Below are 27,042 nucleotides of genomic sequence, written 5' to 3' on the forward strand. Positions count from 1 at the left end.
CAATAATAGTAATGTAACAGAGAGCAAGATATGCCCCTACAGCCACCAATAGAAGTTCCTGAATTGAGGGGAGAGCCAGCGCACTGGAGTTCCGGCAGGTGCCAACAGTACGTAACAGAGAGCCAGTACATGCCCACAGTTAACAGTGTGGGAACAGAAAGCCAGTACATGCCCACAGTTGCCAACAGTGTGTAACAGAGAGCCAAAGGCGCACCTTACTGGGTGGTTACCGCTGATTAGTAATATATATGTATATATATATATATATATATATATATATATATATATATATATATATATATATATATATATATATATATATATATATATATATATACTCCAGGCGTAAGTGACAGTATCTGTGATAGTGACTGCAATTCAGGCGGGGTGACAGCACCCAGACCGCGACAGTAATTCAGGCGGGGTGACAAAACGACGGATGACAGTACCCAGGCGGGGTGACAGTACCCAGGCAAGTGATGTACCCAGGCGGGGTGACAGTACCAGACGGGGTGACAGTACCCAGGCGGGGGGCATAAAGGCCCAGACGGGGGTGACAGTCCTCCAGACGGGGGTGACAGTCCCTCCAGACGGGGTGACAGTACCTCAGGCGGGGTGACAGCACTAGACGGGATGACAGTACTCCAGACGGGATGCAGTAATTCCATACGGGATGGCAGCATTCAGACGGATGACAGTACTCCATACGGATGACAGTACACCAGACGGGGTGACAGTACTCCAGGCGGGTGACAGACTCCAGACGGGATGACAGTAATTCAGACGGGGTGACAGCATTCAGACGGATGGCAGTATTACGGATGGCAGTACTCCAGACGGATGACAGTACTTACGGATGACAGTAATCTAGACGGGGTGACAGCATTTGTGACGGGGTGACAGTACCAGGCGGGGTGATAGTAACTAGACGGATGACAGTATCTAGATTTGGATGTAGAAATTCAGACGGGTGATACAGTACCTTTGGTGATGATTGACAGTATCACTCCAGATAGGGGCATTAAAATTTAGACGGATGACAGTATCTAGATGGGGTGACAGTACTCCAGGCGGGGTGACAGTACTCAAGACAGAGTGACAGTATCTAGATATGTAAGTGGCTGTGCACTCCAGACGGGGCACAGTACCCGCCACGGATGACAGTAATCTGTGATAGGGGTGACAGTACTCAAGACAGAGTGACAGTGCACCCAGACGAGGGTGACAGTATTCCAGGCGGGTGATAGTACTCCGTGACGGGGTGACAGTACTCAAGGCAGAGTGATGCAATTCGATGGGTGACAGTACTACTGACGGATGACAGTATTCAGACGGATGACAGTAATTCAGACGGGGTGACAGTACCAAGGCAGAGTGACAGTAATTCTGGATAGTGACAGTACTACTGACGGACGACAGCAATTCAGACGGATGACAGTATTCAGACGGATGACAGTACCTGTATTGTGGTGACAGTACGCCAGGTGGGGAAGACCTCACCTTCTATATTGTTTCATACCCAAGCTTAAGTGTCAAAGCTTAAATTTAAATGTCTTAATCTGTTTACTAAGTTGCCAACAGTCATGCCCACAGTGTTCCTAACAGTGACAGAGAGCCAACAGTTCCTAAAAGAGCCAGTACATGCCCACAGTGCCAACAGTTCCTACCAGAGAGCCAGTAGTGGCAACGGTTCCTAACAGAGAGCCAGTACATGCCCACAGTGCCAACAGTTCCAAACAGAGAGCCAGTACATGCCCACAGTGCCAACATTTCCTAACAGAGCGCCAGTACATGCCCACAGTGCCAACAGTTCCTAACAGAGCGCCAGTACATGCCCACAGTGCCAACAGTTCCAAACAGAGAGCCAGTACATGCCCACAGTGCCAACATTTCCTAACAGAGCGCCAGTACATGCCCACAGTGCCAACAGTTCCAAACAGAGAGCCAGTACATGCCCACAGTGCCAACAGTTCCAAACAGAGAACCAGTACACGCCCACAGTGCCAACATTTCCTAACAGAGAGCCAGTACATGCCCACAGTGCCAACAGTTCCTAACAGAGAGCCAGTACATGCCCACAGTGCCACAGCGTAACAGAGAGCCAGTACATGCCCACAGTGCCAACAGTACGTAACAGAGAGCCAGTACATGCCCCACAGTGCCACATGCCAGTACATGCCACAGTGCCAACAGTTCCTCCAACAACAGAGCTGGTACATGCCCACAGTGCCAACAGTTCCTAACAGAGAGCCAGTACATGCCCACAGTGCCAACAGTACGTAACAGAGAGCCGGTACATGCCCACAGTGCCAACAGTTCCTAACAGAGAGCCAGTACATGCCCACAGTGCCAACATTGAAATAGGTGTAGATATATACACAGTCTGCAACCCCCCCCCTCCCCCCCACAGCAACAACAACCATGAGCATGATATGTGATTACTGCAGGGAGACGTCGGATATGGAGGATACAGGCCTGACTAATGCAACGTTTAGGAAGTTACTAACTGCCGTAAAGTATGATGGCTGTTGCTGGTATTGCTCTGACTGCATAGTCAAGGTGAATGAAACGATTGCAAGCCATAAGGGAACGAGTTCTCAAGGGACGAAAATAGATGAAGCTGGAGCCCTGCTGGTTGCCAAACTGGAGCAAGTTGGGAAAGAGATCCTTGCTAAGACTGAGGAAGTAGCCGACAGAATGGAGGTGATTGCTAAGAGGAGTTATGCTGACGTATTAGCAGGGCCACGGGAGGTGGCGGAGAGTAATGCAGGATCAGAACAGGTTCTACAGCATATTGGGACTCTGAAGAAGTGTGTCGAAGAAATGAAAATTAACGGACATACTGTTAGGGGAGAGGAGGAACACCAGGAACGTTTCCAGCGCAGGAACAATGTAGTAGTTTTTGGAGTCCCAGAGAGCCAGGCGGAGGGAACTGTGAGTAGGGTAACACGCGATAAGATGCTGTTTCAAAATATTTGTAAAGAGATTCTGAAGATTCCATCAACCCCTCAGGATGTGAGGAGGCTGGGACAAAAGCAGGGGGCTAAGCCTCGCCCCCACAGGATCACACTAGTGAGTGAGGATGAGAAATGGCAGGTTATTGGGCAGGCAAAAAACTTAGCAAGGAGCGAGGCATTTCGGGATGTATTCATTCACCCAGATCGCACGGCAATGCAGAGGGAACAGCACAGAAAGCTCCTGCAGGACTTGAAGCAGAAGAGGGAGGAGTCAAGGAGGAACGGGGACAGGTGTACATGGGTTATACTCAGGAGGAGGGTAGTGGGAACAAGTGTGCCGATGTAACGGGCCGAGTTCTTCTCATTTTATATCCCACCTAATCTGCCATCATTTGTAGTGGCCGCGAATTATTTCATTTTAATATTCCATCTAAGCTGCCACTAATTGTACTGGGCCAAGTTCTTTACTTCATATTTTTACATCCAGATATTCTTTTGTTATTATTCTTTAATTCTTTATTTATGAATATACTTTATATTCTTATTTAGTATTCTTATATAAGTAATTCTCTTCTCACTTATGTATGTATATTAAACCTTCATGGTGTATTTATTTAATAATTTCTATGTTGTGGCTTTAGTTCCACAATATACATACATGTCTTATCTTTCTTTTCTTGTACTTTCCAAGTCCTTCATTTCTTTCATATATATTATATGTACTCAATTTCATTGTTCTTACCTTTCTGAAGTATACCCTGTTTTACGTCTATTCTCATACATGGATTAGTCTGGGAACCATGTTATTCTTAGTACACTTATTATACTTACAAATAGGCTGCCACCACCAGACTGTTGGGGTTAGAATATAACATATCTCATGGAAAGCTTGTGGGTAGTGTGGTAGATGTATAGGCACGTGAGTAAGTATTATTTTCTGGGAACCAATGTTTAGAAGAGTAGAGAGGTGATACTCGTAGATTACTGATTCAATATTTATTAACACAGTGAGTGAATAAGATGTGACTTAGATTCACCCAGACAAAACTGGACTCTCAGGTCTTACTGTACCATTGACAAAACAGAACCGCAATTACTTATTAATTCATCAAACACTTCAGGTACTTATTAACTCATTAGACAACTCCAAGTACCTGGTATATCATTTAACTACTTCAATACCCATTACCTCATGAGAACGGTGGTAATATTTCTCTGACAAATGAGATTCAGGAGTTACTACACACGGTCAGATAACACTGGACCCTCAGGTCGTACTTTTAAGTAACAAATTACATTTTCAATCCTAGGTTACAACATTTAACAATCATTATATCATTTCTTTGTCAATGCAAGTGAATAATATGACACACTTGATATTATCCCGAATTAACATAGTCTTTATAACAGCATGTTATTTCGGAATGACTAATGTGACACTTTAACGAGTATTCAGTGGTTTGGTGGACTCAACTCCGAGAATAACAATCACCCTAGAACCACCAACATTCATGGATTCAATACTTAACCTGGGATGACTATATTTCTGCTAGTCATCCCCAAGCATGGATGTGAATACGGCTCCATACATATAACCAAGAACAGTAGATGGGCCACGATCACACGACAGAGTCAGTGGGCCAAAGTTGTTTACAGGCTCGCTCGCTAGCTCGGAGCGCCTGGCCCGGGAAGGGTTGACTCGTGGCAGTGGGCCGTGGCGTCTGCCAAGGAATCTCGCCACCTTAAAGACATCCTTCGAGAGTCATCGTGCCCATAGGCGGCTCCCGAACCTCAGTCGTGTTGCCAACACACACAATCGTCTGGAGACGTGGAGGAGAAATCACAGAGGGAGTGAATATTTAACTTCACTATACAAAACATACGTCTGGCAACGGTCCAGACGATATCTAAATCTCTACGTTACTCGACTTAATTGGCACAGAAGTTATTATGTTAAAACATGAACAATGATATTCACAAAAATCGACTAAGTTAAACTGAATTAACACGGCTGCGAAAAACAATCATCTACACACCTGGAGACGTGGAGGAGAAATCATAGAGGGAGTGATTTCTCCTCGCGCGTCGGCATATATACGGGCCTGAGGGCATATCCCTACTAGAAAGACTAATTTTATTAACAATAGACCTTCTATTCAAAGTGGTCGTTGGACACCTAGCTGTGACCGTCAGTGTCACAAATCAGGCTAATTTTCTACGTCTATCTTTATGATGTAATCAGAGATTGAGTTTGTCAGGAAAGAGGTGAAATGGAGTTATATACGCACTAACAACTATACTGGCCTGACCGCAAACCACAGCCCAGGCCGAAACAGCCGTTAAGTCTTGGAGAATTTTGAGTTTGACAGGAAACGTTCAGGAGATTAATGACTTTCTTAAATAGACAACTGACATTAACTAAACTATAAACATCAGATTCTCTGATGTTTAGGCGACAAAACAATATAACTTCAGTAGCGATCAGAAACTCATGGATATCCCCACGAACGACATAAAATATACCACTCCAGCTGGCAAACTCGACACTCACTTACTTGACAAGTTTTACTAACAATAAGGACAGTTGAAGCTTTCAACACCACTCACAATGGATCTTGAATGTTCCAACTGTAAACAGACATATCTAGGTTGCCTCACCAATTACAACCACAGTTGCAATTTCATATTCTGTCATTACTAAGGAATAATGAAGTCTCTGGTACATTCAAGATTGAGAGAAAACGGCAGACTCAGGCGTCCTGAAGCGCTGAGAAAACGGACTCTTCAGATGGGAAACTTCAATAAGAAAGCATAGCTACATGTTTTGTGGGCTATTGAGCGTAATATGAATCGGCTAATTTTAAGTTAACTGACGTGTATGACCGTGGTCATTACACCGACACAGGGCCAGGGGGCAGCAGTGCACCCTCCACCCACTCAACCCCCCACCCGGGAGGCGGCACCAGCTCAGCCTACCGGACAGGAGGAGGCGAGCGCCGTGTAAACAATTATGACATTTCTAACCACACCCTGCAAAATACAGTGTACTTAGCAAATGTTGCAGCTTCTGAGAATGGGGGGGGGGGGAGGTTATTACTAAGAGGAGAGACGTTACCGAGAACAAATTCTGGCTTGAATGTCATGTACACTAATACTGACATATTCCTTCATAAGAGAGAGGAGTTTGAAACACTACTAAGAGTACACCAACCAGATATTGTAGGTGTTGTAGAACTGTTGTACAAGAACAGGAGAATAGACCCAGAGGAATGTGAGTTCAGAATTGCTGGATATGACTTATTTATGAACCTTTCTCAAGAAACTTGCAAGAGGGGTGTGGTTATCTACGCTCGGCAAGACCTTAGAGCCAGCCAGGCGAGGGTACAGGGAGAGGATGTTTTTGAAGAGTCCAAGTGGTGTAAAATTAAATTAAAGAGAGGGGACTTACTTATCGTCAGGTGTGTGCACAGATCCCCAAACTGTGGCCCACTAAACCAAAGGAACTTAAGAACCTTAATAAACAACGCGGCGATGCTCAAACCTAGCAACCTCCTTATCATGGGGGACTTTAACTATGGCGACATCGACTGGAGAAACGAGTCCACCCCGAATGACTTGAATAACCCTGCTACTCTTTTTGTAGAAACTCTGAGAGATAATTTTCTGTTCCAACATGTTAGAGACCCGACACATTACAGAGGGGAGCAAACGCCCAAGCCACTTGACCTCATCATAACAAACGAGGAGGGTATGGTGGCCAAACTGGAACACCTTGCCCCAGTTGGCACCAGTCACCATATAGTGTTGTCATTCAGATTTAAGTGTAACCTAGTTCAGGATAAGGCTAGGCCAAGGTGCCAATATTACAAGGGAAATTACAATGGGATGAGGGAAGAGATGAGGGGTATCAACTGGTCTGACTTATTAAGGTACAAGAACGCAGACACTACTCTGAATATCATAACTAGTAAAGTGACCCATTTGATCGATAAATATATACCCAAGACCAAGCCCAGTGCTTCTAGGAATACGAGGGGATCCCTACACATGAACCATGCGGCGGTCGACAAAATTAAGAAGACAACTCAGAAATTCAAGACGTGGGTTGGGTCAAACGATGAGCAAGACAGGAGGATGTATGCAAGAGCCAGAAATACAGACTTATTTATGAAAAACACAAGAGGGTATAATCTGGACTAGAGAGGTAGAGTATGGGCTAGCCCAAAATATACCCCTGAGTATAATAGAGCCTGGGCTATTTTATACCCCAGGGTATATTTTGGGCTAGCCCACTGTAACCCTGGGTATAGTTTGGCGGGGGGTTAATGTGGGCTGCTACACCGGTCCTGCCTATGCAACTGAGCAGCCCTTTTGAGGAGCCAATCTGCTCACCCCACATGGGGAGAGGGCTAAAAAAAGTGCCCTAAAAATAGCCTGCCTAAAAAAACAACCAGACTGGGCAACCACACCCTTATGCGGTCGAAAACACAATCAAAATCACAGATCCAAACAAAAACAAACTATAAAACCTCTTATGGTCGCTCCATGGAATTTCAGAACCTTTCTAGATACTGGCACACATGAGCATCCGCCCTTGTGGCAAAAGAGCTGGCTAGGTATAACATCAACATTGCAGCCATTAGTGAGACCTAGCTCACATACGAGGGTCAACTCACAGAAATGGGGGTTTGGCTTCACCTTCTGGAAGGGTAAGCCTGCTGCGGAGAGAAACTGCATTCATGGAGTTGGCTTTGCTATCCACCAACGCATCCTACACTGGCTAACTGAAATGCCTATTGGGATGAACGAGCGTCTCATGACGCTCCAAGTTCCACTGAATCACTCGCATCACCCCTTCTTCATCAGTGCATACTCCCGAACACTGGATGCAGAGGATGACATCAAAGAGGCCTTTTATGTTGACCTTGACAGATTGCTAACCTCTATCCCCAGACAGGATAAGGTTTTGCTCCTTGGTGACTTCAATACCAGAGTTGGTAGAGATGCTGACATTTGGCAGGGAATCATAAGGAGAAATGGACTAGTCAAGTGTAATCCCAACGGCCTACTCTTCCTCAGCAAGTGTGCTGCACACAACCTCACTATCACCAATACCTTATTTAGGCAGGTCGACAAGTTCAAGGGTTCGTGGCAACATCCACCATCCAAGCACTGGCATCTAATTGCCTACATCATTGTCAGAAAAAGAGATCGCCGAGATGCCCTCATCACCCGAGCCATGCGTGGCTCAGACCAATGCTACAGTGATCGGCTCATCAGAGCCAAGCTCTCACTTGACATCGCCCCAAAACGGCGAAGGTAACAAGCCTCCAGAAGAGATATTAACACTAAGCGTCTGGAGGATTCAGCGGCAGCACATGATTTTGGAAAAAAGCTCAAACATGGGCTGATAAACAACCCAACAACAAACAACCCAAATCCCAGTGCCGAATGGGATATTCTCAACACTGTCATGACAAAAACCTGCAAAGACTCTCGGCCAGATCGAAATAATACACCAGGACTGGGTTGATGAAAATGACCCGGAAATCAATGTACTCCTCAATGATAAACGTGATGTTTCAACTGACTGGCGGAACAACCCTCAGTCTTGGACCAAAGCTGATACCTTTCCCAAGAAGAAAGCGGCAGCCCATCTGGAACTTCGCAGTCTAAAGAACGACTGGTTTAAAAAAAAGCGTGTAAATGCAAAAACTTGTAGATCAGCACAAGATGCACGAATTCTTCAATTTCACTGAAAAGTTTTATCGGCCGATCACTCATGGCACAGCTGCCCCCTCCGTTCATCCGACAGTAATTGCCTAATTAAAGACAAAGACATTCTTCAGCGCTGGAAAGAGCACTACCATTCACTGCTCAACCAAAACACTGATGTGAATGTCCTATCTACCCAGCAGGACCCTCAGCATCCAGAGCTGACCCACCTTAGCTATCCTCCATCCCTGGATGAGGTGCCTACTGCCATCAAACAGATGAAAAATAACAAAGCCTCAGGGCCTGATGGAATCCCAGCCGAGGTGTATAAAGCAGGAGGACCTCTGCTTACCAGCCATCTCCACTGTCTCCTGGAGAACACAATACAGTACATCTGGATAATTTGCGGATTTTTATTTCGCGGTCCTCAATTATTCACGGTTGAAACCCTGGATGTACCCAAGAATGTCTGTGGGTAGTTTTAAAGTTGCTGGCATTTTTGCAGCCGGTGTAACAGCCCAAAATATACCCCCTCCCCAGACTATACCCGGGGTTAAAGTGGGCTAGCCTGTTTTATACTCCGGGTATATTTTGGGCTAGTCCAGTTTATACCCCGGGGTATAAAACAGGCTAGGCTATTTCATACACAAGGGGGTATAATCTGGACAGGAGAGATATAGTCTGGTCTAGCCCAAAATATATAATTTATGATGGAAAAAAAACTCTGGACATTGAAATACAGACTTATTTATGAAAAACACAAGGGGGGTATAATCTGGACTAGAGAGGTATAGTCTGGACTAGCCCAAAATATACCCCGGGGTATAATATAGCCTGGGCATTTTTATACCCTGGGCATTTTTATACCCCGGGGTATAATATAGCCTGGGCATTTTTATACCCTGGGCATTTTTATACCCCGGGGTATAATATAGCCTGGGCATTTTTATACCCCAGAGTATATTTTGGGCTAGCACACTGTAACCCCGGGTATAGTTTGGTGGGGGTTAATGTGGGCTGTTACACCGGTACCAGACGTGGGCACACACGAAGGTTACCAGATGATGCGTGTTTACAACAGTGACGTCACCGAGCTGTGCATTGTGGGTAAAATAAGTGCCTGGTGGTCTATCCTTACTGTCTCTATTCCTTGATCTAACCAGTGACAAGATATCCATCGGCCAAAGCTACAAAGATACTTCTTTCTTAGACTGCACAGTATTTGTGTATCCCCAAGTATCAAGTACGTCTGTAAATGAAACACCAACAGTTTTCCGAATTCTTTATTATAAATCCAAAAATGAGTTTGGTACGGTACACTAGCAGACGTTGTTGTTTCCAGTGTCAATATTTGAGAAACTTTGCATTCCAGCCTACACCTGGATAGCAAATGACAAAATGGCCACTGTTGGAAAAATACACCAAAAGGACCACTAAGCTTTTTTTTAGCACAAAACCCAATTGACCGGACCTATAGTATTTACGAGTAGTGTTTTTATTTAGGCTAGGATAGATTTAGTTGGGTGGTGTTACCTGAAAATTAAACACTCTCATGATTTTACGGTTCCATTTATGGTATTTTGTTAATGCAGACCATTTTGCATATGTCAATGTTTTTGTTGTCTCAACCTACAGATCAAAGAAGAAAAGCGAATCGATCTGGCAGCGGCTGAATTCATTGTTACATTCTCTTTACAGAATTAATTATCTTTATCGAGTCATTTATTCCGGAGAATACGAAAATATTTACCCTCCGGCATTACAAATACTGTACTATATAAGAGTCACAGTCATGCAGAAAAATACAAATAATAAGAGAATTTCCTGGAAAATTAATTACAGTAATGCTGTAAAGTTGATGTTGATGTTAAAACTCGCCGGGCAATAAAATACCCGTTTGATTCACTCTTCCTACTCACTATAATATATTTAAGAGAAAGAAGAAAAACCTTTATGCTTATTATGAAATTGGCCGCATTCATTTATATTCATCATCAAAATAGAAAACGTTTTTTGATGGTCGTGCAGTGTTCCTCCTCGGTAGGATGTGTAAAATATGTACAAATATGTACAGTATAGTTGATAGGGGGACCGGTGGTAGAAGCGGTACCTTTCTTGCCTCGCAAGCGAGATGTCACGGTTCGATTCCCTGGCCAGTGGAAGTTGTTTGGACTTACTTCCTAGCCTCCATTAGTCCCTGTTAACCTAGCAGTAAAGTAGGGGCCTGTTGTGAGTCGAAAGTTGCGAATTCGTATTCAGGGAGTTGTTGGAGCTTCCAATAGCTTGATGACATAAACCACTGACTCTTCAGGCTTCTACGCCCTTGACTCTTCAGGCTTCTACCCCCTTGGCTCTTCAGGCTTCTACGCCCTAAACTCATGAGACATAAAGGCAAGCATCAACTTAGCATGCTTCCCTGTTGGGCGCTGTAAACGCTTCTGCGCTTCACCTTACACAAGGATGTAAGGGAGTGCCCAATAAAAAAAAAAAGTACAGTTGATGCTCATCTACATATTTTAACTCCGAAGAACTAACCCATTAATATCTAACCTTATCCATTACCTACGATGTCTCCATCCTTACAATGAGATGGCCAATTCCTTTGAGTGAGACGGCAATGTACTCAAGGCGTTGTCATCGTACTCAATGGATTCAATCATCGTACTTAATGAGTTCAGTCATCCTGCTCAAGATTGATTCACGTTGAAAGAATTCAATGGTTAGTTATTAATGGTTGCACATACATTGGGATAACATGGACCCACATTCTTAAAGACCCACACGTATTTTTTTTTACCATAAATTATCTCTGCAAGGATTCTTATACAGTAAAAAAGCTCATTTAAGCCCTTGAGTACGGTGGGTTTCTCTACGCTGAATAAAATCCTCTGGCGTTATAAGCCAAATAAACATTAAAAGTGGCGTCCAATAGTGAAAGGGGTTAAGATTGTGGCCAACATACACATGCATTGAGAGTCACACCTAATTTGTCCAACAGAGAAAATTTATGTTACAATTCTTTAAAAAATGGGAATCAGGACCATTATAGATATTTTTTTATTTATATCCCATAATTATACTGCAGTAAACATTATCAAAATGATCTTTGAGAGGATACCTAAACATGAACATTTTCTAGTGAGTAATTAGGGATCAGAGAAGTTATTCTTCGTTAACCTTATCAGTGAAAATAGGACATTAATACAGAAGTGACTAATGTAAACAGGAGGTCACTGAAGACAATAGAGGCCACTCCAAATAAGTGACCACTGTTTGTTAATGGTTGAGTAGCAGTCATGAAGACACTCGGTTAACAAACTTTTTACGGGCCGAGAACAGCTATACACAGACTTAAAGGTTCGTACAATGAATATTTCTAGTAAGCGAAGGTGTAAGAAGTACAGTATATCTAAGTGGCACGTTTAAGCTAAAGCGCAAAACTATTGGCCAAAAATAGCAACAATGTTGCACCGAGACTACCTCATCTGCATTATATTGTAGTACCAGTTAAAGGGACAAAATTACCATACAGGATCTTTGGAAGGATTCCGTACAGTATGTACAATATGTAGTAAGGGTTATAACAGTGTAATTTTGATACTATTCAGGTATATTGCAGGCTCCTTATTCTACGTGTATATTGAGAATATGAAGGCTGGTTCATATTTTCTAGAACCTACATCAATAAACTGAGTTCATGACCTGGATTCTTAGAAGCTTGTCAATTTCACGTTTTCTTTTACAGATTAGAGACTTTTTTATTTCAGTCATAGAGAAGGACCAAAACGGTGTAACATTATAGAGAAAATCTACCATAAGTAAGTGTTCTCTCCTCTCCAGTCTATTTGGACTTTGGAGATAATGTACACGTCTTTGAGAGGTTAAAAGAGAACTGATTTCGGTAAAAAATCGGCAGACATAATAAGAAATTACCAACAAAAACAAAAGAATTTTTTTTTTTTGGGGGGGGGTGGAATTTCAAACTATTAACTCTACCGAATCGTTACCCATGGTTGACATATACATTTATTCACAAATATTATTTCAATCTCTTATTTGACCAAGGTTAGTACAACTGACTTAAACTTATAGGTATAATTGGTGGAATCATTACAATAACCACCATAGCAAAGTATTCCATTCCGATAAGTGTTTTTATACAGCATACTGTAAACTATGTGTATACAGCTTACTGTATACTCTGTAATGTGTAAGTAAAAAAAAGGCTGTTTAAAATAACGCCAAGTTACAGTAGAAGCGATTATTAAAGGTGGTAGTGGGAAGCGATCTCCGGGAGCTGCATGAGACTGCTCTAGGTCACAAGGAAGCAGACTTGACAGGTGCCTGGTTATTATAACGAGCTTGATCCCGGAGATAAGTCATTTACAAAGAATTATCTTAACATGGTTAGGAAATATATTAGTGACAAAAATGAATGTACATTTACATTTTTTTTCCCTCTTGAAATAAAGGTCTAACTTCTCACACAGGCAATAAAATCGTAAGAATTATCATAACGTAGAGTTTGTTTATAAGAACCCTGGCTAAGACATAGTAAATACAACAATAATCAGGTCAATGAACCAACGTCATTATTTCTTGCATTGTGACGTCATTCATTTATTCCAGCTGACTGCACTATATTACAATTGGTGTTGATGTCTTTACACACATATATGTACATTTTACACTGTATTGTTATTATGTAGTACAGTATTATTGTTGATGTCCTAATACATGTACACATTACAATATGGTTATTACAGTACATTATTCTTGGTTATGTCTATAAACCGCTCCTAACCCCATCAGCTCCCGTGGGGATAACGAAGCCATCACACACTAATGCACTAATCTATTTTACTGATACACTATATTTATTTTAGTTATTATCACCATAATGTTTTTCAGTTTACAAAATTTCACTTGGACTCTGATAATAATAATAATAATAATAATAATAATAATAATAATAATAATAATAATAATAATAATAATAATAATAACAACAACACCAACAACAACAACAACAATAATAATAATAATAATAATAATAATAATAATAATAATAATAATAATAATAATAATAATAATAATAATGTCCTGTAAGAATACAACATCTTGGTCCTCATGGAATCTTTTATGTTTTACGGTGTAGATAATGAGTAATAACTAATATAAATAACAAAGTAGAGGTCACAGCTCATGGTTGAAGAAGTCACAAGTTCCGAAACCTGTCAGGGCAAACTTTTTGGGAGTGATAATTATAAATTCTTGAAACAATCTGCCAGTGTTGTGACGACACCGAGCAAGGAGTTTCAGAATGAACAACTGTATTAGTCTTACGAGAGTAATTCAGGTCCTACACAGGGCGCTACAACGCTGGTGTGTCCGGAGCCGTAAATGGAGAGTTCAGTCAACTCGGTGACTTGCGGGCGCCATGTTACTCGGCTCATGAAGACGTTACGCTCGTAGGGTAGATAATGATGATGATGATGATGATGATGATGATGATGATGATGATGATGATGTTGATGTTTATTCATTAAAATTGTCATACATGTTTACGATTGGATAAGCATGTTTATAAACTATGTAGGAGAGAGCCCGAGAAGATTCCCCACCCCCTCAGTAAAAGCATGGCGCCCAGTTGGCTGAACTCTATCTACGGCAGGTCTCTTATTGGTGGTGGTGGTTGGGTTGTGGTGGTGGTTGGGTTGTGGTGGTGGTTGGGTTGTGGTGGAGGTGGGTTGTATTGGTAGTAGTGGATTGTGATGAAGGTGGTGGTGAGTTGTGGTGGTGGTGGGTTGGGGTGTTGGTAGGTTGTGGTGGTGGTTGGTTATAGTGGTGGGTTGTGGAAGTGATGGTGGGTTGTGATGGTGGTGGGGATGAAGGGTTGCGTTGATGGGTTGTAATGGTGGTGGTGGTGGTTTGTGGTGGTGGTGGTTTGTGATGTGGTGATTGATGGTGGATTGTGGAGGTGGTGGTAATGATGGGTGGCGGTGGTGGTGGGTATTGATGGTTTGTGGTGGTGGTGGTTTGTGGTGGTGGGTTGTACTGGCACCAACTCTCTTTTCCATTTTCTTGGCTGCATTCCTTATTCGTGCCAGTGCCAATTTAGCCGGCGAGGTGGACATCGTGTACCGGATGAAAGGTCTTTTCAATATAAGACGACTCCAGGCAGGAACAAAGATGTCGGCAGCTTCCAATACTGAACTTCAGTATGCAGACGACCTCACCCATGTCGCTCACAGTGAACGCGACCTACAGGCGATCCTGAACACCTGCCCCTGGTTCAGATACATCTCCACCTTCCATCCAGCTTAACGGTACTACCCTCTCTAATGTTACCCACTTTCGGTATCTCGGCTCCCACCTGTCCACCACCGCGGACATCGATGAAGAGATTCAGCATAGAATAAGATGTGCATTTCAAGCCTTTGGCAGAAACCGTGTCTCCAGCTGTAGGGAGCTGAAATTATCTACAAAGTTACACGTATATCGAGCAGTGGTCCTCCCCACCCTGCTATATGGCAACGAGACATGGGTCACATACAGGAGGCACCTCAAGGCACTTAAAAACTTTCACCAACGTAGTCTACGTTCCATCCTCCAAGTTCGCTGGGAAGACAAGAGAACAAATGCCAGTATTCTTGCTGACACCAACTGTAGGAGCATCGAGGCTACAATTATCCTTGAACAACTTCTCTGGACTGGCCATGTTACCCGCATGGAGCAGCAACTTTACAGTCACACGAAGAGTAAACGTAACGCTGGCGGGCAACTGAAAAGGTATAAGGATAGTCTTAAGACAAACCTGAAAAGGTGCCAAATTGATCCCCTCACACGGGAGACGATTACTCCACATAGTAACGCTTGGAGGAGCACAACACGAGAAGGTGTCAATACTTTCCAGTTAACCCGACTGCAAACCGAAGCAGACAAGCGCCAACGCCGGAAAGACGTTGCCGCCGCCCCTCCCGCACATGCAACATCTGTGAACGACTGTGCCGGTCCTGTATCGGCCTTTTTAGTCACCTCAAACTCACCAATGAAGGTGACATCCCTAATAACTCATACCATTGTATTATAGCTGGATGATCGTCATACTCGATTCCGAGTAACAACAAAGTAGTAGTAGTAGTAGTAGTAGGGTTGTAATGGTGGTGGTGAGTGATGGTGGGTTGTGGCGATAGTAATGGTGGTGGTGGTAGTGGGTTGTGGTGGTGGTGAGTGATGGTGGTGGTGGTGGTGAGTGATGGTGGTGGTGGTGGTGGGTTGTGGTGGTGGTGAGTGATGGTGGGTTGTGGCGATAGTAATGGTGGTGGTGGTAGTGGGTTGTGGTGGTGGTGAGTGATGGTGGTGGTGGTGGTGAGTGATGGTGGTGGTGGTGGGTTGTGATGGTGGGTTGTGGTTTGATCTGATGAGGAAGTAATGGTGAGGTCAGCAGGCTGTGGGGTGATGTGGATGGTGGAAATAAACTAGCAATTGTAATATTACTGGCATAGTTAACGCTCGTCTTTGGTCAAGTATTAGTTGGGTGGATACCAGATGTAGTGCCATGGTGTGTATATGGAACACAGTGCAAAGTTAGCTCCCGTATACGTCAGGGGAGTCGTAACAACCTGTGCTTCAAGTGTGTGTGTGTGTGTGTGTGTGTGTGTGTGTGTGTGTGTGACCAGCAGGGCACAATATTGAGTCTCAAGTTGCGCTTACCAATCAGACCGAGAAAAAAAAATTCTTCGTTATTTTTTTTTTACTTTCTTATCATATCTCCGTTGAGGGTAATCATTAACTTTATAAAATGTATTAACAAGACTGGCATCTATTTAAGAATATCAAATTTATATATATTAACCATTAATTGCTGTAAAACATCATGATGAAATGTAACGTGAAAATTTACTCGAATATGTTACATTAAATTGTTAAGCTGAGACGCTATGAGTATATTTTGTCAGAGATAAAAGAAAAATGATCAGAAAAAGTCCATACAACTTTAATATGAGAAATTATTAACATAAGTGGCCACAGTCCAAGAGATCGCAGAAGCCGGAACATCGGGTCAATTGGTGGGTTTAAAATTGTAACAATATACGATACCCTAGTAGTATGTCTATTAGGACAAAATATACACTGTCCATCAACACGGATGATAGATGCAGTGCAGGGCGGATAACACAAAATGAGATAATGAGGACATTAGAATGATCAACCCAGGTGAAGAATATAGGCAACGAGAAGGCGAGACAGAAAGAGAGAAGGGAGGGGGAACGATCAACACAGATAATAAAATCAAGAATCAACGAGAGAGAGAGGATGATCAACGCAACACCAAGACGAAGGAGGCGACTAGAGGAAAGATGGGCAAGAAGGGCAGGGATGAGTGAGGTGCTGGGTTACAACCGTCATGTTTGCACGTCAGTATACATCCCGTCAGTTGTTCACCACCAAACTTGAAGACACCACACTGGGAGTCCATGTTCTCTAGCACACAAGTCCTGATCATGAGTGACTCTCCCCTGGCAGCTGAGGAATGGTGGAAAGATATACATGTTAGTAACTTTTGGACCATGACATACTGTAAACACTCCTTTATACAATAATATCGGTTTACACATTCCTCTACTGTGTGTTGCATCGACATAATTAATATTTACCAGTTTATACGCTTCCACTTGTCTGGCTATTTACTGAATATATATCTCCTGTATCTATGTTATGTTATCCTAAGTATTAAATAAAATAATTTGAGTCACATAATATTGTTTGTGCCAAGGAGTAAATCTCTTACATGCCTTATGTTATCCTAAGTATTAAATAAAATAATTTGAGTCACATAATATTGTTTGTGCCAAGGAGTAAATCTCTTACATGCCTTCACAACTAAAACACTAATATTAATAATTAACAAGTGCCATAAAATCTTGGTACTGTAGTATTTTAAACTAGCAATCCTGTTCGTTTATATCCCCTAAAGATGCCTTAACAACGACAGGAAGCAAGCTTAGCGTTAACACTTACACACAAAGTGTAGAAAGTCATGTTATGGTGGTCACTTGCGTCTTTATCTATCTATCTATCTATCTATTAACAAAGTTATGTTCACATTGTTGTCACTTGCCGGAAGTGCCGATGATCTTGACGCAGAAGTTAGCGGGAAACTGGCCGATGTGACGCTCCTTGGGTACCTGGCAGTTCTCAGCATAGGTGGAGAGCGCAGGGTGGAAAGGGTCCTCACAGTTGATGTCACTTCCATTCTTGGAAGAACACACGTAGCAGCTGATGCCATTCACAGCTGTAGAGGGAGGGAGAATAGAAGGGAGAGGAAACGGATAAAAAGTAGAGGACCATATGGAAGGAGAGGTGGCGGAGTAAAAGAAGGTGGAATTTGAAGTTTTTAGGAAGGGGGTGAAGGAAATAAGAGATGGGATATATGTGGGAAGGAAATGGAAAAAAAGAGATAGTAATTGAAAAGGCAGAGAAATAGGATAGAAGAAGAATCGATGTGAAAGTTGTAGAAGGAAGGGCAGTCAGTAGATAGGTTAGAAGGAACAGGAATGGATGACTGGAAACAAATGTAGAGAGGCGATTCGTCAAATCTTTATAAATTTCAAATTCTTAAAACTAAGAAAATGTGACCGTTGGTGATATAGGAAAATATTTTAAATTTTTTAAAGAATTTAAAGAATTATAAGTGTAGGCTTGCAAATCTTTTGATGTTACAAAACAAAGTTCTTGTTGATAGGAGACAATAGTACTGAAATGCAAAGCTTTTGTTGATATAGAACTAAACTATGTCTCACATTTGCTGATATGTGACACAAAAATATAAATTCATATTTCTTCTGAAACGTGACAAAAATATAAAGTTACGAAAGTGTAAAAATATGTTTTTTTATTTTTTTACGGAATTAGCCCACCACCGAAGATAAGTCGAACGACCCACAATGGGGCCGAGGGGGCGAAAAATAAGAATAGAACAAAATTAAACTAGAAAGGAATAAGGTTACAGTCGGCCTTAACATGCCCGGTTACGAACGGAGATACCAGTGGATGTTAAAATCCGCATATGTGCTGCCCCCCAAAAAAAACCTGGTCCCCATGCCCTTATTTACAGTATATACATGTGTGTAGTTCAAGTTTTAAGACCAAATTATTTGGCAAAAATTGGGGACGACCTCTAAACGGGTAATAGTTTCGTTAGGTTGAAAAATATTTACCAGTAACTACCAGTAAACAATGGAAACGATGCACCAACGCACCACCAGTGTGAGTGTCGGTACAGTTGCCAGGCAGATCTCTTTGCGTCATCATAGCAAGCCCAAAGTAGCCAAATCCATGGTATGGTAGCACAGGACGATGTAAAACAAAGTACAGTATTCATTTATTAAAGTTTATTTATAGATACTGTACATAAATTTTGTTCATTACATTTGAAACATCAATCTTGTTAATTAAATTTGAAACAAAAGAAAACTACGATACCGTATTTTCGTTAAAATATTACATCACAAGTATATTTTACCTTAACTGTGACTGAATGAATATAGGTATTCTCAGAAATAAATAGAAATATATTTTGCTGAATGACTTAGTGAAATCATGACGAAAACAATGACTTTCGCTTTCGTTATTCAAAAGATTTTACGAAATTGCTTTTCGAATGGTTTTCAGTTAAAAACTGTTGTACTCTGTACTGTATTACAATAATATTCTATCCTATCATTAGCCTTTTTATCCCACAACTGAAAACCATTCGAAAAGCGATTACGGTAACATCTTTTGAAGAAAGAAAGAGAAAGTCATTGCTGTCACAATTTTATCCCACTTTCCACTGTAATACGTACATCATTTCAGCAAAAATATTACATTACCATGTTCTCAGAAATAAATGGTAGTTTTGTTGAAACGTAATGTACAATATTTAATATTAAAATGCAAAAATAGCTATAAAAACAATTAATACACCCGTAATGTACTGGCTGGCATCTCCACTCGTCCCTGCTCCTGTTGTTGTTAACAAATTTATTGGCAGAGCTTGTAGTACAGTTTGCCTATTCTGAGTAATTCAGTCAGGTCTTGACACTGAGGGTGGTATCACTTCTCACTGTCACGCGAGGAAGGTTCACACACAAAGAAATACATCATATTCAATAACAACTATAAATGTATATAGGTCAGATTCATATGGGTAATGTCACTGTTCACTGCCATGCAGGACAGAGGCTCGTACACAAAGAGTTGCATCATATTCATTGACAGTACATATACATATATGTAAACACACACACACACACACATATACATACATATATGTATATACATACACATACACGTACATGCACATATACATGCACACACGCACACATACATACATATACGTTGGTCAGATTCATGTGGGTAATGTCACTTTCCACTGCCATACAGGACAGAGGTTCGTACACAAAGAATGCATCATATTCATTGACACTATAGGTCAGATTCATGTGGGTAATGCCACTGTTCACTGCCACGCAGGACAGAGGTTCGTACACAAAGAAGGAAATACATCACATTCACCAGCAGCATATAGGTCAGTGGATCACATACAATGGAGTCATATTCTAATTGAAGACTATTCAGGTGGGCTAGGCGTCCAAGGTCACCACCTCCCAACTCCGCTCCCTCCTCCACCTCCTCACCGTTACTACTGCCGACAACGAACACAAATGTTTTGTGAATAACTGCACCTCCACTTCCTATGTACAGTACTGAACTGTGCATTTTACAAACATTAAACATGGCAAGAAAAGCTTGGGGTTCAAAATGTTTGGTGTTCACTCAGGATGGGTTGGAGAAAGGAAACTCACAATGCTATATACATGTTGTATTGGATGTACAATGCAGCTTGGTGCTGGGAAGGCAGCATGGTTACAAGCGTGATGTGAGAGAGCTGGTTGGTGAGGATGCTCAGAGAAGGACAGCCAGGGTCGCCATGCTCGCCGGCGGGAGCGAGGACCGCCAGGCAGGCGGAGGAGGAGCGAGGGCTGCCAGGCAGCGGCGGAGGAGGTGTTGCTGGCTGCGGCTGTAGGTGGAAAGAGACAGGTCACCAAGAGGTCAGGTCTTAAATAGCGGGGGGCGTGGCTTAGTAGTTGACCCCGCCTCTGTGATGGGCGGCGCTGGTTGACCTAGACCACGAGGCATACACTGGGAATTGGTGGGTCGGCTACTCGGCGACAAACAGCTTGTAGGAGAAATCCACTAAGCTATTAAAAAAAGAGATAACAATTTCACTTTACTGTACAGTACCTATCCTCGGCGACAGGACGGGTGTCATCGGGCTCATCGTCACCAATTCCATAACGGGTGGTGAAGTGGGGGCGACGGTGGATTCAGCTGCTTCCTCACTGCCGCCAGTGATTGATGGTGTTAAATCTCTTCTTCGGTGATCAAAGAATATGGTGATGGGGAGTTGTCGTCTCTTTCTTTCATTTCTTCCATGATGTTTTGTATGGAGCGAAACGTCATCCATCCTCGCATGAATTTGGGCACGCACCATGGAGGGGTCCATACTATAGGCCAAGTTTTCAGTGCCTCAATATTCCTGGTCATCTCCAACTTCTCCAACGTTATTTCTGGTGCTCTTCCTCATCCTCTTCCCTTTCGCTTCCCTTCCTTTCCTTGCCTGAGCTCACCACCCGTAGATCCTCCCGGTCAGCTCTGTGTCGTGCTCTTCAATTAGCTCCCTAATCTCGTCCTCTGCCATGTCCCGGAAGCCTTCAAGACACACTTTCCTTGACAGTGCCAGGGTCTTTCTGAATATTTTCATTAAAATCCATCAAAATCATTTTCCTTGTCATCGTCTTAAGCACCAAACAGCTCTTCCCAGTCTTCTCCTTGAACAGGGCTAGAGGGTAAGTGTTTTCGAATCGTTTTCAATTAAAAAAATGTTACAGCACATGTATATTTTACCTAAGCTCTGAATGAATATATTCTCAGAAATAAATAGTAGTTTTGTTGAAACGTTATGTATTTCAATGTAAAATAGATAAAATACATGACGAAAACAAAAGACTTTACTTAACCTTCCGATGTTCAAGAGAAGTTACTCGTTTTTTTAATAGTTTTTGGTTAAAATACTGTTATATTACAATGGTACTCTATTCATACTGTGCTTGATATAATGCATTCACGGAAATGTAATATTTGTAACTACAATGCTGATGTCAACACAAGCGTGGTTACAACGAGACTGACTGAGTGAGGGAGAGCTATGCGTTGTGTGTGAGGTTGCGGGAGTGGGTGGTGTCCCGTGTTCCGTGCCGCGCGCGAGTTGAATGGCGCGCGATTTGAATGTAATTCAATTACTTCAATGTACAGAATATTCCTCCGGCGGGGCAATCCGCGTATTTGCAAATCCGTGTATTATAAACCCGCGTATGTTAAGGGCCGACTGTATATTAATCTACACCGCAAAGATGCTGGAAAATCGCTTTTTAAAATGAGACATCGCATGAGTATGGAAACACAGAAGAAGGCAGAGCATTCCACAGTTTGGCTGTGTGAAGAAAGAAGGATGCACTATAACAGGTTATTCTAGTGTGACCGACATCCACAGAGAAACGGTGGGCAACGTGGACAAAACTTGTGTTACGAGCCCACTGCCTTGCCGGCGGTACACAGGATGCCAAATCCACTGAACATTGCCCGTTAAAGTTCCTGTAAAAGAGAGTGAGGCAACATTGATGCGAAGAGAAAGGGAAGAAAGATTTTCAACTAAAGGAGGAGAATTAATAAGACAAAATGCCTTTGGGTACAACAATGTGAACAACTGTACTGCACTGTTTTTGTTGATATAAAGTACAGGATTATATATATGTATATATATATATATATATATATATATATATATATATATATATATATATATATATATATATATATATATATATATATATATATATATACAGTAAGTTTTTCCTTCTGAGTCAAAACATATTCATGTTAGCTCCTTCTCTTGAATGAGATGAAAAGAAAGAAAACATATGCACAATAATTACTGATAGACAGACATGACTGCCACAATCAACACTTAATATACCTTATTATTCGTGAACAACCGTACTTATTGTATGCGGTGTCCCAAAAGAAGTCTAAAACCAGTGACAAAGTCCATTTATTTTATTAACAATCTAAGACATGTACCCTGACTCAAGTCTTTCAGGGTCATAGCCTAACTACTGTAAGGTTAAATCGAATTCTCAGTAAATTCAAATGTAAACTATTATCCCCTAAGAGCATCTAACGGACTCACTTTTATAAAGAAAAATTTATTGATGCAATGAACTCTGAGACTCCCGAATTCATAACTCAACTTTTTCAACAAAGTATACTAAACTATGTAAAAAACAAAAACAATAGAAACTAATTATATAAAAAAATACAAATTTATCCTTTGCAGTAAATAGTACTAAATTAGATATAAAGTGTACTGTGAATACTTACGTTTGTGAACGACAAATACGAGAAGAATTATCAAGACCACAAGAGTGAAATAAAACATTCTGCGTACTGCCATTTTCTGAAAACAAGTGTGCACTGAAAATTAGGGATGTATCAAACATCGCATTATTTATATATTCGTAGTTAGTCCTCAGAATATAAATCAAACATTATACACAACAAAAACAAGTTAATGTTGTAAGTTACATGTCAACACACTCAACAAACACACACCAGGGCACAACACTCAACAAACACACACACAGGGCTTAACACACTCAACAAAAACACATCAGGGCTCAACACTCAACAAACAACAGCTAATTCAGGGCTCAACACTCCAACAACAGCACACCAGGCAAGCAACACCCAACAAACACACACCAAGACTCAACACTCAACAAACACACCAGGGCTCAACACTCAACAAACACACGCCAGGGCACAACACCCAACAAACACACACCAAGACTCAACAATCAAACAAAACGCACACTGGGCTCAACTAACACACCTAGGGCTAAACACACTCAACAAACACACACCAAGACTCCAACAAACACACTAGACTCCAACACCCAACAAACACACACCAAGACTCAACAAACACACACCAGGACTCCAACACTCCAACAAACACACCAAGACTCAACAAACACACACCAAGACTCAACAAACACACACACACCAAGACTCCAACAAACACACACCAAGACTCCAACAAACACACACCAGGACTCAACACCAACAAACACACACCAGGACTCCAACACTCAACAAACACACACCAGGACTCAAACACCAACAAACAATACACCAGGACTCCACCAACAAAACACACACACCAGACTCAAACACTCAAACAAACACACACCAAGACTCAACACTCAACAAACACACACCAAGACTCAACACTCAACAAACATACACCAGGGGACTCCAAGATTCAACAAACGCAATACCAGGACTCAACACTAACAAACACACCACGACTCAACACCAACAAACACACACCAAGACTCAACACTAACAAACACACACCAAGACTAAACACCAACAAACACACACCACGACTCAACACTCAACAAACACACACCAGATCCAACACTCCAACAAACACAATTCAAGACTCAACAAATACACACCAAGACTCCGCACTCAACAAACACACACCAAGACCCGCAACACTCAAATAAACATGCCATACTCCAGGACTCCAACACTCAACAAACACACACCAAGACCAACACTCAACAAACACACACCAGGACTCAACACTCAACAAACACACACCAAGACTCCAACACTCAACAAAACACACACCAAGACTCAACACTCAACCAAACACACACCACGACTCAACACTCAACAAAAACACACACTACGACTCAACACTCAACAAACAATACCAGGACTCAACACTCAACAAACACACACCAAGATTCTCAACACTCAACAAACACACACCAAGACTCAACACTCAACAAACACACACCACGACTCAACACTCAACAAACACACACCACGACTCAACACTCAACAAACACACACCAAGACTCAACACTCAACAAACACACACCAAGACTCAACACTCAACAAACACACACCAAGACTCCAACACTCAACAAACACACACCAAGACTCAACACTAACAAACACACACCAAGACTCCAACACTCAACAAACACACACCACGACTCAACACTCAACAAGCACACACCAAGACTCAACACCAACAACACACACCAGGACTCAACATTCAACAAACACACACCATGACCAACACTCCAACAAACACACACCAAGACTCAACACTCAACAAACACACACCAAGACTAACACTCAACAAACACACACCAGGACTCCACACTCAACAAACACACACCAAGACTAACACTCAACAAACACACACCAAGACTAACACTCAACAAACACACCAGGACTCAAACACTCCAACAAACACACACCAGACTCAACACTCAACACACACCAAGACTCAACACCAACAAAATACACACCAGGACCCAACACTAACAAACACACACCAAGACTCAACATTCAACAAACACACACCAAGACTAACACTCAACAAACACACACCAGGACTCCAACACCAACAGTCATACCACGACTCCAACACCAACAAACACACACCAAGACTCAACACTCAACAACACACACCAGGACTCAACACTCAACAAACACACCAAGACTCAACACTCAACAAACACACACCAAGACTAACACTCAACAAACACACACCAAGACTCAACACTCAACAAACACACACCAGGACTCAAACACTAAATAAACACACACCAAGACTCACACTCAACAAACACACACCAAGACTCAACACTCAACAAACACACACCAAGACTCAACACTCAACAAACACACACCAGGACTCCAACACTCAACAAACACACACCAGGACTCAACACTAAATAAAACACACACCAAGACTCCAACACTCAACAAACACACACCAAGACCAACACTCAACAAACACACACCAGGACTCAACACTCAACAAACACACACCAGGACTAACACTCAACAAACACAATAGGGTGATCTAACACTCAACAAACACACACCAAGACTCAACACCAACAAACACACCAGGACTCAACACTCAACAAAACACACACCAGACTCCAACAAACACACACCAAGACTCAACACTCAACAAACACACACCAGGACTCAACAAACACACACCAGACTCCAACACCCAACAAACACACACCAAGATCTGAACACTCCAACAAACACACACCAAGACTCAACACTAACAAACACACCAGGACTCAACACTCAACAAACACACAATCAAGATTCCAACACTCAACAAAACACACACTAAGACTCAACACTCCAAATAAACACACACTAGACTCCAACACTCAACAAACACACACCAAGACTCAACACTCAACAAACACACACCAAGACTCAACACTAAACAAACACACACCAGGACTCCAACATTCAACAAACACACACTCCAAGACTCCAACACCTGCAACAAACACACACCAAGACTCAACACTCAACAAACACACACCAAGAAGACTCAACACTCAACAAACACACACCAAGACTCAACACCAACAAACACACACCAACACTCAAACACACACCAAGACTCAACATCAACAAACACACACCAAGACTCAACACTCAACAACACACACCAAGACTCAACACTCAACAAACACACACCACGACTCCAACACTCCAACAAACACACACCCAAGACCAACAAACACACACCAAGACTCCAACACTCAACAACACACACCAAGACTCAACACCCAACAACACACACCACGACTCACCACCAAATAAACACACACCAAGACTCCAACAAACACACACCAAGACTCAACAAACACACACCAGGACTCAACACTCCAACAAACACACACCAAGATTCAACACTCCAACAAACACACACCAAGACTCAACACTAACAAACACACACCAGGACTCAACACTCAACAAACACACACCAAGACTCAACACTCAACAAACACACACCAAGACTCAACACTCAACAAACACACACCAGACTCCAACATTCAACAAACACACACTAAGACTCAACACCAACAAACACACACCAAGACTCAACACTCAACAAACACACACCCAACACTCAAATAAAACACACACCAAGACTCAACACTCAACAAACACACACCAAGACTCAACACCCAACAAACACAGCACCAAGACTCCAACACTCAACAAACACACACCAAGACTCAACATCAACAAACACACACCAAGACTCAACACTCAACAAACACACACCACGACTCAACACTCCAACAAACACACACCAAGACTCAACAAACACACACCAAGACTAACACTC

At 42.2% G+C, this 27,042-nt stretch overlaps 1 protein-coding gene across 1 annotated transcript; it reads right to left on the reverse strand.

Moving 5' to 3' along the window:
• Positions 1–16,985: 16,985 nt before the first annotated feature.
• LOC121861565 lies at positions 16,986–23,235 on the reverse strand (the record flags this gene model as incomplete). Its single annotated transcript, XM_042359448.1, is given in 3 exon segments — positions 16,986–17,201; positions 17,797–17,970; positions 23,160–23,235. Coding segments are annotated over 3 exon segments (456 nt in total), but the record flags the coding sequence as incomplete, so codon positions are not given.
• Between the last annotated feature and the right edge of the window lie 3,807 nt (positions 23,236–27,042).

This window comes from Homarus americanus, unplaced genomic scaffold, assembly GCF_018991925.1.
Source record: "Homarus americanus isolate GMGI-L3 unplaced genomic scaffold, GMGI_Hamer_2.0 scaffold24260, whole genome shotgun sequence".
Classification (NCBI taxonomy): domain Eukaryota; kingdom Metazoa; phylum Arthropoda; class Malacostraca; order Decapoda; family Nephropidae; genus Homarus; species Homarus americanus.